General features: G+C 54.7%; 1 protein-coding gene across 1 annotated transcript in view; it reads right to left on the reverse strand.

Moving 5' to 3' along the window:
• Positions 1-1,233: 1,233 nt before the first annotated feature.
• LOC144941407 (gap junction gamma-1 protein-like) overlaps positions 1,234-16,137 on the reverse strand; it is a 44,972-nt gene continuing 30,068 nt past the window's right edge. Inside the window, exon 2 of the mRNA XM_078867905.1 lies at positions 1,234-2,881. Coding sequence (XP_078724031.1) covers positions 1,315-2,859 — 1,545 coding nt within the window. The 5' untranslated portion in view covers positions 2,860-2,881 and the 3' untranslated portion in view covers positions 1,234-1,314. The remainder of the gene's footprint in view (positions 2,882-16,137) is intronic.

A 16,137-nucleotide genomic window follows, 5' to 3' on the forward strand; every position in this document is an offset into this window, starting at 1 on the left:
GGCCATCTCCCGCCCATCACAGGCTGCCTCCATCCCACCACCCTGCCCCTCCTGCGCTTAACCTCGGCTCCGTCCAACTCCGTCCAGCGGCACGAAGCCTCGCGAGCTGGCCCAAGTACGAGTGTCCTGCGAACCGTGCTACGCAGAGCTGCGAGTGACAGCTGTGATGGGTTTAGCGGTCGCGCTCACATCACCACTAACACCACCAACACAACCAATATCAGCAGCACCACCACCACAACCAATATCATCAGCAGCACCACCACCAACACAACCAATATCAGCACCACCACAACCAATATCAGCACCACCACCAACACAACCAATATCAGCAGCAGCACCACCACCACCACAACCAATATCAGCACCACCACCAACACAACCAATATCAGCACCACCACCAACACAACCAATATCAGCAGCACCACCACCAAACAGTCACCAACAACAGTCGCCACGAAGCGGCCGTGACATCACCACGGCTCCTGTGCCAGGCTAGGTGCACGTAGCGGCCACGTTAAGTGTGGGAGGCTCGCTGCCGGCAGGTCACGTGACAGCTCCGGGTGTTATGGGTTGACTGCTCCGCTCGTTGTTTTGATCGTGGCTCCTCTGCCATCCGTTGTTGTTGAAGGGCGACTTTTCACGACCACCAACGCCACCAACACCACCACTATCACCACCACTACTACTGCCATTCAATTACCAATATCCACACCATCAGCATCACCACCACCACCACCACAACTATCACCCCACAAGCATCACGACAGTACCGGTACTACCATCACCACATCAGCACCACCACCAATATCATTTTCGCCATCACGAAACTTGGCACCACCAACACCATAGCCAACAACAATACCATCACACGACCCTACAGAGGGAGGCGCACATCAGAAGCTCATTCCCCAGTGGGGGGGGGGGGGGGGACGTGGTGATGGGGGAGGAGGGGGGGGGCTGCAGAGGCGGTGAGAGGCCACCGGTTTGTGGTGGACGGGTGACAACAAATCTACATTTCTACCGAAACCAACGTCTTAATCAGCTCCGAACTCCGCCGCGCCCCCCTCCCACCACCCCTTCTAAAATCCTCAGCATTAAGTAGAAGGCAAGACTCAGACTCATCCAGGCTGCTGTGTGTGTTTGGGGAAGGTGGGGTAAGGGGGGGCAGGCGATAGTCGAAGGGGAGAGGCTGGGGAGGGAGAGATGTCGAGAGCAGTGGAGGGGTTTGGGGTGGGGGGAGAGAGAGATGGTTACACCCGTCCCCTCCACCACCCGTCACCCTCAAGCGCAGCAACCCCCCCCCCCCCCGACTTAAATCCACACCGAGCCCTGCTTGTCCCCCCCGGCTGCCGTCTTGACGCAGCCGTTGGCCGCCACGGCGCCTCCTGCTGCGGCGGTGGCAGCAGCGACTTGCTGCGCCTGCTGCTGCTGCTGCTGCTGCTCGTATGCCAGGTTGACCCGGTTCTGCGCCGCCGCAGCCGCGCTGTTGTTTGACCCCGCGGGGGAACTGGGCCGGGAGGAGGAGTAGGAGTTCGCCGACGGGTGGAACCCCCGTCCTGCCGCCTCTCCCGGACACGGGGACGCTGCGGCCGGCGACGAAGGTGGCAACGCCGTCGCGGGCGCTGGACCGACGTCTCCGGCGGGCGCCGTCATGCGCACCGGACCGCAACTCGCGCCGTCCGTGGCCGCCGCCTGCTGCCTCTCCATGCTCGCGGGGAAGAGGCCCTGCGGCACGCTGGCCACCATCGAGCGACCGCCGTCGGGCACCTTGGAGGGGAACTGCGCCGCCGCGTGCAGGGAGTCGTAGACGGGCGGAGCGTGCGGTGCTTGCCGCGGGTAGTGCTGGTTGTAGCAAGGCGCAGGGCTCATGGGGAACGGCTGCTCCTGCTGCTGCTGCTGCTGTAGTTGCTGCTGCTGCTGCTGGGGCGGCGGCTGGTGCTTCTGCTGGTGCTGCTGCTGCTGCTGGTAGAAGGACTGCTGCTGTTGCTTCAGGGCCAACTGCTGGCGCTCTTGCTCCTCCTGCTGCTGCTCCTTCTTGCCGCGTAGGATGTCCCGGATGGAGCCGAGGCCCAGGTGCAGCATCTCCCAGAAGTTGAGCAGGAGGCAGAAGCTGATGGAGGAGTACATGATGATCAGGAAGATGGTCTTCTCGGTGGGGCGCGACACGAAGCAGTCGACGCGGTGCGGGCAGGGGGAGCGCGTGCACTCGAAGCACGCCGTGACCGCGAAACCGTACATGTAGTACTGCCCGCAGAGGAACCCCATCTCGAAGACGGTGCGTAAGAGCAGCTGCACCACGTACATCTTCATCAGCCCCTCCTGGCGGATCCTCCTGCGCCCGTCGTGCCTCAAGGGCGGCGGCGACTCCTCCTTGCCGCCCTTGCCGCCCTTGGCGGAGGCCTTGGGCGCGTCCTCGTCGGCCACTTCGACGATCATGGGGTCCTCCTCGTGGTCGCCCTCCGTCTCCTCGATGTGGCGGTGCTGAGCCCGATGGGTGCCCATCGCCGGTCGGCTCTTGCTCCTTGGCGCGACGCTCCCCCGGGCTTCTTCCGCCCGGCTCAGGCTGTGCATGGCGTAGCCAAGGTAGACGACGGACGGCACGGCGACGACGATGGTCTGGAAGACCCAGAAGCGGACGTGCGACAGGGGCGCGAACTCGTCGTAGCAGACGTTCTCGCAGCCCGGCTGCTTGGTGTTGCACACGAAGGCGCTCTGCTCGTCGTAGTAGATGGTCTCGCCGCCCACGCACGTGAGGATGATGCGAAACATGAGGAAGGAGGTGAACCATATCTTGCCCACGTAGGTCGAGTGGTTGCTGATCTCTTCGAGGAGACGCGTCAGGAAGCCCCAGCTCATTGTGGCGCTGTTTCACGCGGCACTGCGCAGCGCAACAGAGGGAGGGAGGGAGGGCGGGAGGGAGGGGGGAGATGTGTGATGTGCTTGTCAATCAGCTGTTTAACTCATTAATCAATCACTGGATCGATCCATCGAATCATCAATATATTCATAAAACAATTAATCCATCATTGAGTGCATCACCAGTCAATTCATCAATGCAATGTATAAAGGAATTCATCCGCCAATCAATTTGGATCAATCAATTCATACATTAGATACGTAATCGATCAGTGTACCAATCAATGAAGAAATACATCCATCAATAAGTTCAACATAATACATACGCCTATCCATTTCAACCCTTTATTGCACAAATAACTCAACATTCATCAATAACACCGTGGCCTTAAAAGGAGACGCACATCATAGGTTACGTTTCGAGCAATGGCCCTTCATCAGAGCCGTCCCTCGGATACGGCGAGTCGGGGCGACCGCCCCGGGCCCCTTGCTTTGGGGGGCGGGTCCGCTTGGACGCCACGGTGTCAGATGCAATGCTGCCGGTTCAGTTTCAAGGCGTTGGGGGGCCCACACAGTGAGAAATGTGAACGGCCGTGCCCTACATAGCACTGAAAAGCAAGCGTCTTTGTTGTTGCTATTTGTGCGTGTGTGCACCACTGCCAAATGCAGTAGCGTCTTCAAAAACAATAATTAGCTTCGTATAATTTCCACGATAATCCTGTAAATCAACGAGGGATAAACGACGCCCATCGTGGGGACAAAAAAAAAGAAGAAACCGGGGAGACGGATGTGACTGGGCGCCAACATAGTTCCCGGAACGACGTTCGGACCATTCTGGACCGTGGTGAAGGATGACCAAAGCGCGATTCGAGCGCCTTGGTTCAACTATCGGCTGTCGGGAGGCCTCCCCACTGTCATTCCCACGCGGCGAGACAAGCCACGATCTCGGGAGACATCGCGCAGACGCGAGACAAACAAGAGTAGGAAATGATTTTGGCATCGCGCGAAGGAAGGACTAATGAGGGTGTAACATCATCAGACTTCATTAAAAGGCCGATTTTGTAAAGTGACAACAGCCCCCTTTTCACTTAAAAAGAAAATACATCCCGAGGGGGACGGGGGTATTCAATTTAGAAGCCCTACAAATGTTGTTGTTGGTTACAGAGTTGGGATGTGCGCCAATGTCATCAGAGGGCGTAAGTGCGTTCCACACGCACACAGATGCCATGCAAAACAGAGAGAGAGAGAGACAAAGAACCACCGTATCAAAGTTTCACCCACTGCTGGGCCAAGTGCTGCTCGCAAGCCGGCAGGGCCGCCGTAAGGTTGGTGGCGTGTAACTAGCACCATGCCCGACCGCCTTTGTTTCCCCCCATTGCTGATGTATTGCACGCCGCAGCATCGAATCATTTCATCTCGAGTCGACCTCGGGCAGAGGGACAGGAGTTGTCCTGACATTCCTCGTCGATGTTGGGCGCGAGCGAGAAGATCATTCGGGTCGCCGGGTTCGTAGCGCAGCCCGCTAACCACTACCGTACACTACTCCAACACACAAAGGTCCCCCATATAGCCTTTAACAGACTGTGAAGACAAGTGCTCTTAGCGAACACCTATGAAGGCCGGCACGGCACACGACCGGGTGGGTGGCCAACACCACGCCCGGCCGCCTTTGTCTCCCTACTGGCGATATTTACACATCGCATCAGATAATCATGAGGCTGAGTCGACCTAGAGGAGGCCCAAGACCGGTACAGATAATCGTCACCGTGAGCGGGAATCGAACCCGGGTCGACAGGTTCGTAGCCCAGCGCACTAGCCACTAGGCTACCGCTCCCCCCAAAGCACACAGGTGTACACACACACGCGTGTACGCACACACACACGTGTACGCACACACGCACGCACCCCGACACGCGTGCCGTCCACGCGTTCCCTCCACAGAGGCACGCGCGCGCCAGACGCAATTTGTCCTCATGCCACACAGACACACACAGGTCGGGACAAGCGCCTTGAACCCGGCCTTTTACAGAGCACGTCGCGCACTGGCGATGCCTTTATAAAGAGCAAAGTTGACATTCGGGGGGGGGGAGTGGGAGGATAGGGGGAGGGAGCGCAAGGTGAATGGACTTTCATGGACATGTGTTTTGAAGGTCCCGTTATTGCAACTGGACATTGTTTGTAATCGCTGTGAAATTTGCGAGACTAATCGCCCGCGTCACCGACCGCGGTTGTCAGCCCTATTTAACAACCACACCTAATTTATCAGCTCGCCCGCGTGGCGTCCACCGGCCACATCCGCTGCAGGAGGAACTTTGTCAAGGGCGAAGGGGGGTTCATTATATACATTTCTTTTTTTGGGGAAGAACAGGAATTTATACCAATCGGCGAATGTTATGGTTATATCCGACATGATGGTCGGGAATGTGCGAGCCAGCGCGTGGCACCGGCATTGCCCCGGTGACGTCCCCGAGGCCACACGAGGTCTCGATGGTGTCAGATGAACGATTGCGTCGCTCCTCAAGGTCAGGAGGTCATTGAGGCTGATGCTTTTGGTGCCACCGCAGCGCACCGTCGCTACTATATTATTTTTGCTGCTGCTGCTGCTGATGATGATGATGGTTGTTCTTTTTCAAAGTCCGCAGGCGACTGCTGAGCCGTTTCTGCGTTGCGTCACGTCTCGTTTAATAAATAAATAAAAACTCGCGTGAAGACGACTAATCGTGGCCGCTCGTTACCCAGAAGAAATTCGCACCGAATATCAAGACTCTTTTTTCTCTCTCTTTCTCTCTTTCTTTCAGGAGAGTCATGCAATTAGGGGTGTTTGGCCAGTTGCAATCACGTGTCGCCTTTGGATCCCTCTGGGAGGAAACTGGAGAGAACCGGGAGAAACCCCAGCACGCAACAGGAGGCAACTCAACATTCCGCACGGATTCGTTTACAGAATCCGTTGATCTGATCTGCCCATCTTCTGACGACCTCCTATTCCCAGTCTGCAACACGTGGCGTTGCCAGACGGTCTCCCATGCAAGTGCTAACCTGTGAACAACAATCCCGATTAGCTTTCGATATCAGTCGACACGGGGCCGCATTCTTTCGCGGCCGTTGTGCGGTGGCTGGCTTCGATGGCGGTCTTGAAGTAGAGGTGGACAATCAACGGCACTGGCTTATGTTTACACAGAATATTAGGTACACATTTTAGGCCTAGTTAACCTAGTCATGTGTCACTGATGATGGCTGTGAAACGAAATCGAACTCAGATGACACAATTCGTTAGCGCAGTGCGCTAATCACAATACGATCGCACCCCGCTCACCCATCAATCCACTCACACAAACAACAACCGACATTCGCCACTAAGTGGTGGTGACGTCACCATGACGCTTGTGCCAGGCTATGTGCACGTTGAGGCTACCACGTGAAGTGTCGAACGCCCACTGGCAGGAGGTCACGGGGCAGACCCAGGTGCCACAGGTCGACTGACTGAGATGACTGGCTGATGCACCACCTGTGCCAACTTGCTGTGCTTTAGCCACCCGGCGCTCCGCTCGTTGTTGTGAGCGTCGCTCCTCCGCCCTCCGTTGTTGTTGGAGGGCGACTGCCTCCAACTGCCCAGTAGCGTCCTTCACGATCCTCCTACACAGAGGCCGATCTTGACACCGCTGGTACCAGTCATCGGCACAAACACACACTCACCCACACTCATTTTGCACACGCACACACTCACCCACCCATATACACACACGCACTAACAACGCTCAAACACTCATCCCATATTACCCTCACCCACTTACTCCGTCACATCCCAAACACTTAACTACTCACCCTCTTACACACTCACCTTCTCACCCCGCCATCACCTGCACCCACTCATCCCCTCAACCACTCATGTATCCCAGCCACGGTTTTCAAAATATCATTCCACAAAAAATACATATTTACGAGTCCAAGGGGTCTGCAAATGTTATTTGCACACGTGCGCTCTGTTAGTGTTTGGGTGGCTGTTCTATACACTCGTCTGTGAGTCTGCGAATAAGTGCTTGCATTTGTTACGTGTATGTCTGTGCTACGCGTGTATGTACGTGTGTGTGTGTCTGTACGCATGGGGAGCGGTAGTGTAGCGGTTAGCGCACTGCGCTATGAACCTGGCGACCCGAGTTCGATTCCCGCTCATGGCCAACACCAGTGACGATTATCTGAACCGGTCCTGGGCCTCCCCTAGGTCGACTCAACCTCAAATGAGTACCTGGTGCGGTGTGTAAACATCGCCACTGAGGAGACAAAGGCGGTCGGGCGTGGTGCTGGCCACCCACTCCCTCGTGTACCGTGACGAACTTCATCAGGTGCCCGTTAACAGCACGTGCGCCATCAGTCTGTTCATGCAATCGGGGAATCTTTCACTAACTATTTTCTTTTATTTGACCAGGTAAGGTCCGCTCAGTTTAATCGCTATTTATCAGAAGCGACTTGGCCACAAACGATAGCTCAACCGAGTGGATATGCATCGTAGCCAAACAATCAATCTAAACGCATGTTTACAAATGTTTTGGGGAAAAAAACTGGAGGACCCGGAGAAAAATCCACACGACCACGCGGAGAGCGAACACGAAAGCAGGCTTCAGGGTCGGGATCGAACCCACGACCTCCTGCATACCAGGCGAGGGAGTTAACATCTCGCCACCGCTACGCCTTCCCCCCTTTGTCCCTGGAGGGGTGATCCAGCGGTTAGCGCACTGCGCTGTGACCTTGGCCACGCGTGTTTGATTCTCGCCTCGCAAACAACAACAGCAGCAGCGGACGTGCATGCACGTGGAACTTCTTCTGCACCGTACGTAGTCGACCGTACTAAACGGAGGTGCGCGGGGTGCAAGGACAACATTTTGGTCGTGGATGAGTTCGAAGTCGACCCAACTCCCTTCACGCCCCTCCCCCCCTGCCCCCTCCCCTCTGACCTCGATGCCCTCTTGTCCCCCTGCCCCCTCCTCCCCGGGGTGCCCCCACTCCCCACCCCCCCGGGGTGCCCCCTTCTGAGCTCCCAGTGGCACGCGGCACGTGTCTTGGCAAGGGGCCGCTACTTGTAGCATCTCCCCGTGGGCAGGGAGCAAAGATTGAATCGTACACACACGCACAGTCACACGCACAGCCACACGCACAGCCACACGCACAGCCACGCGCGCACAGTCACGCGCGCACAGTCACACGCACACAGTCACACGCACACAGCCACACGCACAGTCACACGCGCACAGTCACACGCACACAGTCACACACACAGTCACACACACACAGTCACACACACAGTCACACACACAGTCACACGCGCACAATCACACGCATACACAGTCACACGCACACAGTCACACACACACAGTCACACACACACAGTCACACACACACAGTCACACACACACAGTCACACACACAGTCACACGCGCACAATCACACGCATACACAGTCACACACACACAGTCACACACACACAGTCACACACACAGTCACACACACACAGTCACACACACACAGTCACACACACAGTCACACGCGCACAATCACACGCATACACAGTCACACGCATACACAGTCACACGCACACAGTCACACACACACAGTCACACACACACAGTCACACACACACAGTCACACACACACAGTCACACACACACACAGTCACACACACACACAGTCACACACACACAATCACACACACACACAGTCACACACACACACAGTCACACACACACAATCACACACACACAGTCACACACACACAGTCACGCACACAGTCACACGCACACAGTCACACGCACACAGTCACACGCACACAGTCACACGCACACAGTCACACACACACAGTCACACACACAGTCACACACACAGTCACAAACGCGAAAACAAGACGAAGATCTCCCCGTAAAGCTGTAACGTGCAGTGGGGGGCAAGTGCTGTTAGCGAGCAGCTATTGAGGCCGGCACAGCACACGAGGGGGTGGGTGGCCAGCACCACGCCCGACCGCCTTTGTCTCCCTAGTGGCAAAGTTTACACACCACACCAGGTACTCATTTGAGGCTGAGTCGACCTAGGGGAGGCCCGGGACCGGTTCAAATAATCTTCACTCGGTGTTGGCCGTGAGCGGGAATCGAACCCGCCGGGTTAGGTAGCGCAGCGCGCGAACCGCTGCACTATCGAGAGACACCCACAGAGACACCCACAGAGACACCCACAATCAGGTCTTGAACCCGAGCTCTCAGCTCTGCCAACTCACCCATCGCCCCCCCCCCCGTCCTCGAGCCACTGACTCCCCCCGAGCCCCCCCCCCTCCGCCCCCCCCCCGTCTGTTGCTGTTATTGGCACCGCGGTTCGCGGTGTTCCAAGCATTGGGAACAAAGTCACCACAATAATTAGCGATCCCGAACAAGGTGCCGTGTTTGGCGGCACTGGGACCGAGCCCAACGGATAAGAGGTTTTGCTAATTTGTTTGTTAGCAAACTCATTGCAGCCACGGAGTTTCAACGTCAACAAACAGGCAGCTACTCATCGTGTCGGTACGCACACGGGGCTGTCCCACACAGCCGTGGTTTGCACTATGGAGCGTCGCTCGTGACAAAGAAAGACTCGAAGGTTGTGGCCGCGCTCCGGGCGACACGTGTTTAAAAAACAAAATTAAAGCCTCGGTAGAGAAGGAGACGGAGGCACTTCTCAGTCAGGTGGGATGCGAATGCTTGCGGGCCCCGCCGTGCGAGGCGACGCGATTAATAAAAAAAACAAAACTCAGTCTCGTCCTCGCGTGGACCAAGCTGCCGCGAGGCAACACTCGGGGCGTGATGTGGAATTACAAAAACGATCAAAACGCCTTCACGAAAATGTTTCTATTTACAGCAATCAATAAAAGGAACTGCATCCGAGTGTAAATTGCGCGATGCTTGTGAATCAACTACATTTACAGCCCTTTGTCAGTAATCCACTGCTGGATGAAAACCTCCCCCCACGCTGTCGGCCATGGGGGTTGTTTGACCATACTTCACCACGCTCGCCAGGAATAGAACTCCGGTTCATTGGACAGGTGAGCTAACCGCTGCGCTATCCGAATTAGACGTAAAACCACTCAATCACACTCTCACCCGCGCCGGCAAGTGCCTGTTTAAAACACGTGCTTATTCATTTTCATTAACGATCTTATAATTGTTCTATCGGTGGCGTCTTGTTGGCAAGGAGGCTAAGACATCCACGTGCGGACCTATCGCAGAAAGCAGTGGCATCGCACCGTGTTCGAGAACGGCCTCGGGGAAGATGACTTCAGGGAGCTACTTCTGAGGTCTCATCAATTGCCTCGCAACCACACGAGGTGGCGCTGCAGCTTCTTACGTGCACGGCCATCGAGGCAACTCTCGCGTGCCAATGAAACCAAACATTGTCATCCTCAACAAAAATGTAAACTAAAAGCTATTAAACTACAGTATATATATTTTATTTTACAAGGTAATGCCCACTGAGTTATATACAGTAGCTCTTTTTCAGAAGCGACAAATGATAGCTGAACGAAGTGCTTTATCACGTGGAATTTTATAGGAGCCAAATCCTCTAAACGCATGTCAATTCTAAATAGGGAGGGAAACACCGGAGAAGCGGGAGAAAAATCCACGCGACCACTGGGAAGACACGCACACTCCAAATATACAGCAGCAGGCATCAGGGTCGGGATTGAACCCACGACCTCTTGTATACTAGGCGAGGTAGTCAACATCTCCTAGCCACAGTGATGATAAGAGAGAGAGAGACATGCAAACTACAAATACACAGCAGCAGGCGTCAGGTCGGGATTGAACTCACGACCTCCTGCACACCAGGCGAGGTAGTTAACATCTCGCCACTGTGGCGCCCCTCAGTGCCGGATTATCCTCGTAGCAATAGTAGCTACATATGCTACGGGCCCCGCACTTTCAATCTATCAATTCCGGTTCAGCGATTCTGCACTTGCTCTATTACTACAGTACTATACTGCCTTTTATGAACGACTGGGTGTTTAAGGTTAGCGATTTGTCGTGTTATCTGGCTGTATAGCAAATTAAAAAATGCAATAAAGTTACTATGCAAGTTAAACATTTATGTGTTTGAATATTTGTGGTTTTTATTTTATTTTATTTCGGGCCCTTTATAACATATGCTACAGGCCCCGCACTCGCTTAATCATGCACTGGCGTCCCGGTAATCGACTCATATCCACACATCTCTCTATATAATGGAGTGATGATAACGACCAGGCTGAGACCATCAACTGACTAACAACCCAGAGGGTTCGAACTGTGGATCTCAGTGGTGGCGGCAGCGGCGGCGACTCGGTTGTCTGCGCACACGGCCACTGTGAACCTTCGTAGGTGCTCGCTTAACAGCACTTTGCCCAACGAGCCTGCGAAGGCTACACGGGGGGGAGGGATCTTTGTATTTGTTTGTGAGTCACCCCCTCCCTCCACCCCCCGCGGAGTCGCAGGGCCACCACCTCTGCGCGCAAACACGCGCATTTAGATTCTCTCACGCGTGTTTTGCTGTCCTGCGTCCAAATGTGTAGGACGACAACAATAGCAGCCAGCGACCGTGCTGACAATGGAGCAGCAGCAGCGGCAGCGGCTGCAGGGATAACAATGACGCGCACGTCGCCTTAAAGGTCGCGAGGAGGATGCTGAGAGGAGGGGGGGGCGCTTGGGAGCGAAGCGAGGAGTGGGACCCGGGGACAACAATGGGGGCTGCCCCCCCCCCACCCACCTCGCCCACCCCGCCCCCCTACCCCCCGAGCCCCCCCCCCCCGCCCTGTGTAAGGAGCCGAGGGTCTCACGTTCGGTGCGCGACTCCGTTCCCATGACCGATTCCTTCCTCTTGCCAGGAACCACGGAGAGACTCGCCGTGGTTTCACACTCATCAACACCTCCTCCCTCATCGTCATCCCTCCTCCCTCATCCTCCTCCTCATCCATCCTCCTCCCTCCTCATCCTCATCCCTCGTCCTCCTCTTCATCCTCATCCCTCCGCGCCGGCAGCAGTGGTGCCGTTTGTTTATTTCTCGTCGTCAGCTATTGTTCGGGTTGTACTACGTCGTTCAGACACTACTGCGTTGTTGAGATTGTACGACGTGGTTCACATGTTGTTTTCAGGTTGCGCTGCGTGTTGTTCGACGATGTCCGACGTTTCGCTCCACACGCAGGGAGCTTCTTTAGGAACCGAATTAAGCAAATAAAAAAAAACATTCTCTCGGTTTTACATTTTTTTTTAACCACGGTGATCAACGATAATAATGATGGTGACGGTTTTTTTCCTAAGTAAGTGGGCCATTGTCATTACGACTCGTTCATGTTATGTTTTAAAAAGAAAAATCGTCGCTGGCTGGAGGGAGGGAGGCAGGCAGGGAGGGACATACGGTCTCGTCCAAGGACGCGTGTGCTGCTTGTCCTAATTAAAGAAACACGTGACCCAAAACAATAGGCAGCTCTCATCTCGGAGCGAGACCCAGGCGCGTGCGCGTGTCCCTGGCTGCTGTGCCACCACCCGAGCTCGTCGAGAAAACCTTGGTCCGAGCGAACACGTCACTGCAGCACTCTCGTTGTGACGTCTCTGTGACGTCTCTGTGACGTAACCCCCCCGCCCCCGCCACCACGAAGGGGGTCGCATCGGCGTGAGAAAGAAGAACGCGCGCTGGCGTCACTCTCCAGTCGGGCACAAAGGAAGAGGCGCTTCGCACCCCCCCCCCGCCAACACGAATCGGCATCAGACCGAGAGAGGATGCCACCGGTCACGCTCTCTCACCTCGCTCTCACGTCGCCCTCTCATCGTCCACTCACCTCTTGCCTCTCCCCCCCTCCAGATGATCGCATTTCCTTCCATCGACTCTCTCAATCTCACTTCGCACTCCGCCCGGTTCCCTCCCGCCTGCACTTCTCTTCTCGATCCTCGCTCTGCGCCTTCCCGCTATCCCTGCTCTCTCTCTCTCGTCTCTCTCTCTCTGGGTGTTCCGTCTCCCTCCTTGTGGTATCTCGTTATCACCTCACCAAGCCTCCACACAAGGCATCATGTCGCCCACGTCACCTTCGCCGCCGTGCGAAAGAAGATCCCTCCGACGGACTTGTCCGAGCTCTCCCCGATCTCGATTCGTCTGTCTCTGCGGTCTCTCTTCTCGCTCTCCTTCCCATCGTCACCTCAATCTCCGATCTCTATCACCCCCCCCCCCACCCCCCCCCTAGGCCTTCTCTCAACGCTGCCCCCCCCCATCCCCAGGGTTGCCACCTGTCCCGGTTTTCCCAGGATTGTCATCGCGTCGAGGCAGCTGCTGTCCTGGGAACACTGCAACCTTTTCCGGGACGTCGCAAGTCCCGGTTGCTTGTCAGTTGCCCAATAATGCACCACTCAAGACAATGCGGTCACGTGGGGTTCTCCTGTTTCCGGGAGTGAAATATATACACACATCCCGTGAATTGTCCCGGATATGTTTAAGCCTCAGAGGTGGCAATCATCGATTCCCCCCTCCCCCCGACTCCCCCCCCCACGCACCCCCCCCCCACACACACCCCCCCCCACCCCCCCCACACACCCCCCTCGCTCGCTCGGCTCTTCTGCGAATCGTCGCGCCCGTTTCCTACTTCGCATTCAGTAATTTCCTCTTGGACACGAAAAAAAACCAAAACCAAATAACACGGCGAGAAACTCAAACAATAAAACGCCGTCCCGGGAAATAGCTGCAGTGGGGTTGGTGGTGGTGGTGGTAGGGGGGTGGGGAGACTTTAAAACAGCGTGCACTCATGTGACGTCACAGACATCATCGACGTCGTCATCGCCGCCGCCATTATCATCACGAGATAAACTTAAAACGCGACCGAACGTATCCTGCCACTCCCCATGCACACAGCAGTGACAGGCACATTGCAAACTACAACAACGAAGCAAAGATCCCCCGTGTAGCCTTAACAGACTGTCGGGGCAAGTGCTGTTAGCGAGCACCTATGAATGCCAGGACGACACACGAGGGGGTGGGTGGCCAACACCACGCCCGTCCGCCTTTGTCTCCCCAATGGCGATATTTACGCATCACACACAGGAACACAGACGCACACACTCACATCCTCCCGACACACATGCAGACAATGCACTACGAACCAGGCGACCTCAGTTCCATTCCCGGACACGGCTAACATCAGTGACATCTTAACCAGTCGTAGCCCCTCCTCCTCCACCACCAACCACCACCACCACCACACCAAATTCACCCAAATTGCAGCAAAAACCATCGTGGTGAAGTATGGCGAAAAATACACGCGACCACGGGGAGAACACGCAAACTCCAAAATATACAGCAGGCGTCAGGTTCGGATTAGAATCCACAACCCCCTGTAGACCAGGCGAAGTAGTTAACATCTCGCCACCGCAGCACCCCCTCGCTCGGGGAGGCCTTCATCCAGCAGGCAATGTGGCGGCTGAAAAAGTCACGCGAACCCATTCCGTGCAACACACACACGCGCGCGTGTGTCACGAGCTTCAGCTATCGATATTAATCGACGCAATCGTTGCGCCGCTGGTGTGTGCACGTGTGTTGCGTATGTGCGGGGGAGTTGTAATATAGCGGTGGTCAAGCGCACGATTCAAGTTGACAGCCAACATCGGTGGCGATCATCTGAACGGGTCAACTCGGCCATAATTGAGTACCTGGTGCGGTGCGTAAGCATCGGTATTGGGGAGACAAAGACGGCCGTGTGTGATCCTCACCACGCGACAATGTGCTGCGCCTCGCCGTTGCGGCCTTAACAGGCGATCGGTAAAAGCACTTTATCCAAACGATCTGTTAAGGCTCTCTGGGGAATCTTTCTATTTGTTCCCGTGACGTGGAGAGCGTTCAACCAAACGCAGTATTTGAAGGTGGATCAATCTCCGTCCACGTTCGCCAATGGACTCACACGCCTGATGAACCGTATAACAAAAGTTATTGTGTTGATCGACGTGAATTAAAATTACTTTCCCAACCTCGTTTAATGGAACGGGCAACTACTTTGTGCCCCGTGACACACCGCGACAAGGAGGAATGGAGTCGATGATCTAATGCACGGCAAACATGAAAAGGAGATAGAGAGAGAATATAACGAATGTGGAATAAGGGGGAAAGGGAATGGAACAACGGGAGCGCAGGGTCGAGAAAATGAGGATAGGAAGAAGCTACATCAGTGCCTCGACAGCGGGCGGCACACATAATCACGTGGTCGACACGAGGCTTGAGCTGATTGAGATGTCCACGGTTATTTATTCGGATAAAAAGAGTGATTTGAAAAAACAAGTACAGGACGCGCGCATCCGACCGCGGAATGGAATCCAAGCGGGATCGGCAACATGGTTGCGTTTAAAAAAAAGAAGAAGTTACGTTCAATTTCGCTCGGGTTCGCCGCGCCAATGCGACAGTTGGCGTCAAGGTGACAAGTTGACGTCACGTGAGCGGCACACGCGCAGCAATGATTGACCGACCAATGGGAACGCGACGTCTCGGCAATGGACGTCCAACTCTGTTGACTGGCCCATCAAGACCGTAATCATAACATTAAAATATGCTCAAAATGTCCCTCCCAATATATTGCTATAAAAAAATAATTGCTATGCTATGTAAATAAAAACAACAATTTGCTAAACCTTGCCCACAATATCTGGATTTGTCTTCATATAAATCAATGCATAGATGTATGTTTATGTTTGTGTGGTTATGGTTGTACTTTATTAATCCCTAATCTCTGCCATTACATACAATGAAACAAGAAAATGGCAAAATAAAAGTTAAAACAGAGCAATGCAATACAATACACTATTAGACATTATTGTAAGAAAAAAAATCATCCCATGTATGAGTGAATTTTTCTATATTTTAGGGAGGAAATTAGTTTTCAAATTTAGATATTTTTCTGGGTTGGGACCCCCCCAGACACCCTAGAAGATTTGGTCCCCCCCCCCCCCCCATGTTGACTCCATGGCTACGGCCTCGTTTAGCAGCAACGCGCGAAGTTGCCACCATCCATCGCTTACTGCTACGCGCAGGAGGCAAGCCCCCCCCGTTGTGCTCGCGGATTTCAAGAGAGCGAGTTGGCGAAAGGGTGACATGAACAGCAGCGCAAATCGAAAAGTTCCGGGAATGTTAAATGAACCGCGTCGGTGTTTATTATTATTGTTGTGCCTTCCGCCCTTTCAATTCAATTCAATGTTCATTCGTTACACGGAAAATCCCGTGTAGCCAGTTATCCAAATAGTTTCGGTGGCAACAGCCCGCAGG

The sequence above is a fragment of the Lampetra fluviatilis genome, chromosome 2 (assembly GCF_964198595.1).
Source record: "Lampetra fluviatilis chromosome 2, kcLamFluv1.1, whole genome shotgun sequence".
Lineage (NCBI taxonomy): Eukaryota > Metazoa > Chordata > Hyperoartia > Petromyzontiformes > Petromyzontidae > Lampetra > Lampetra fluviatilis.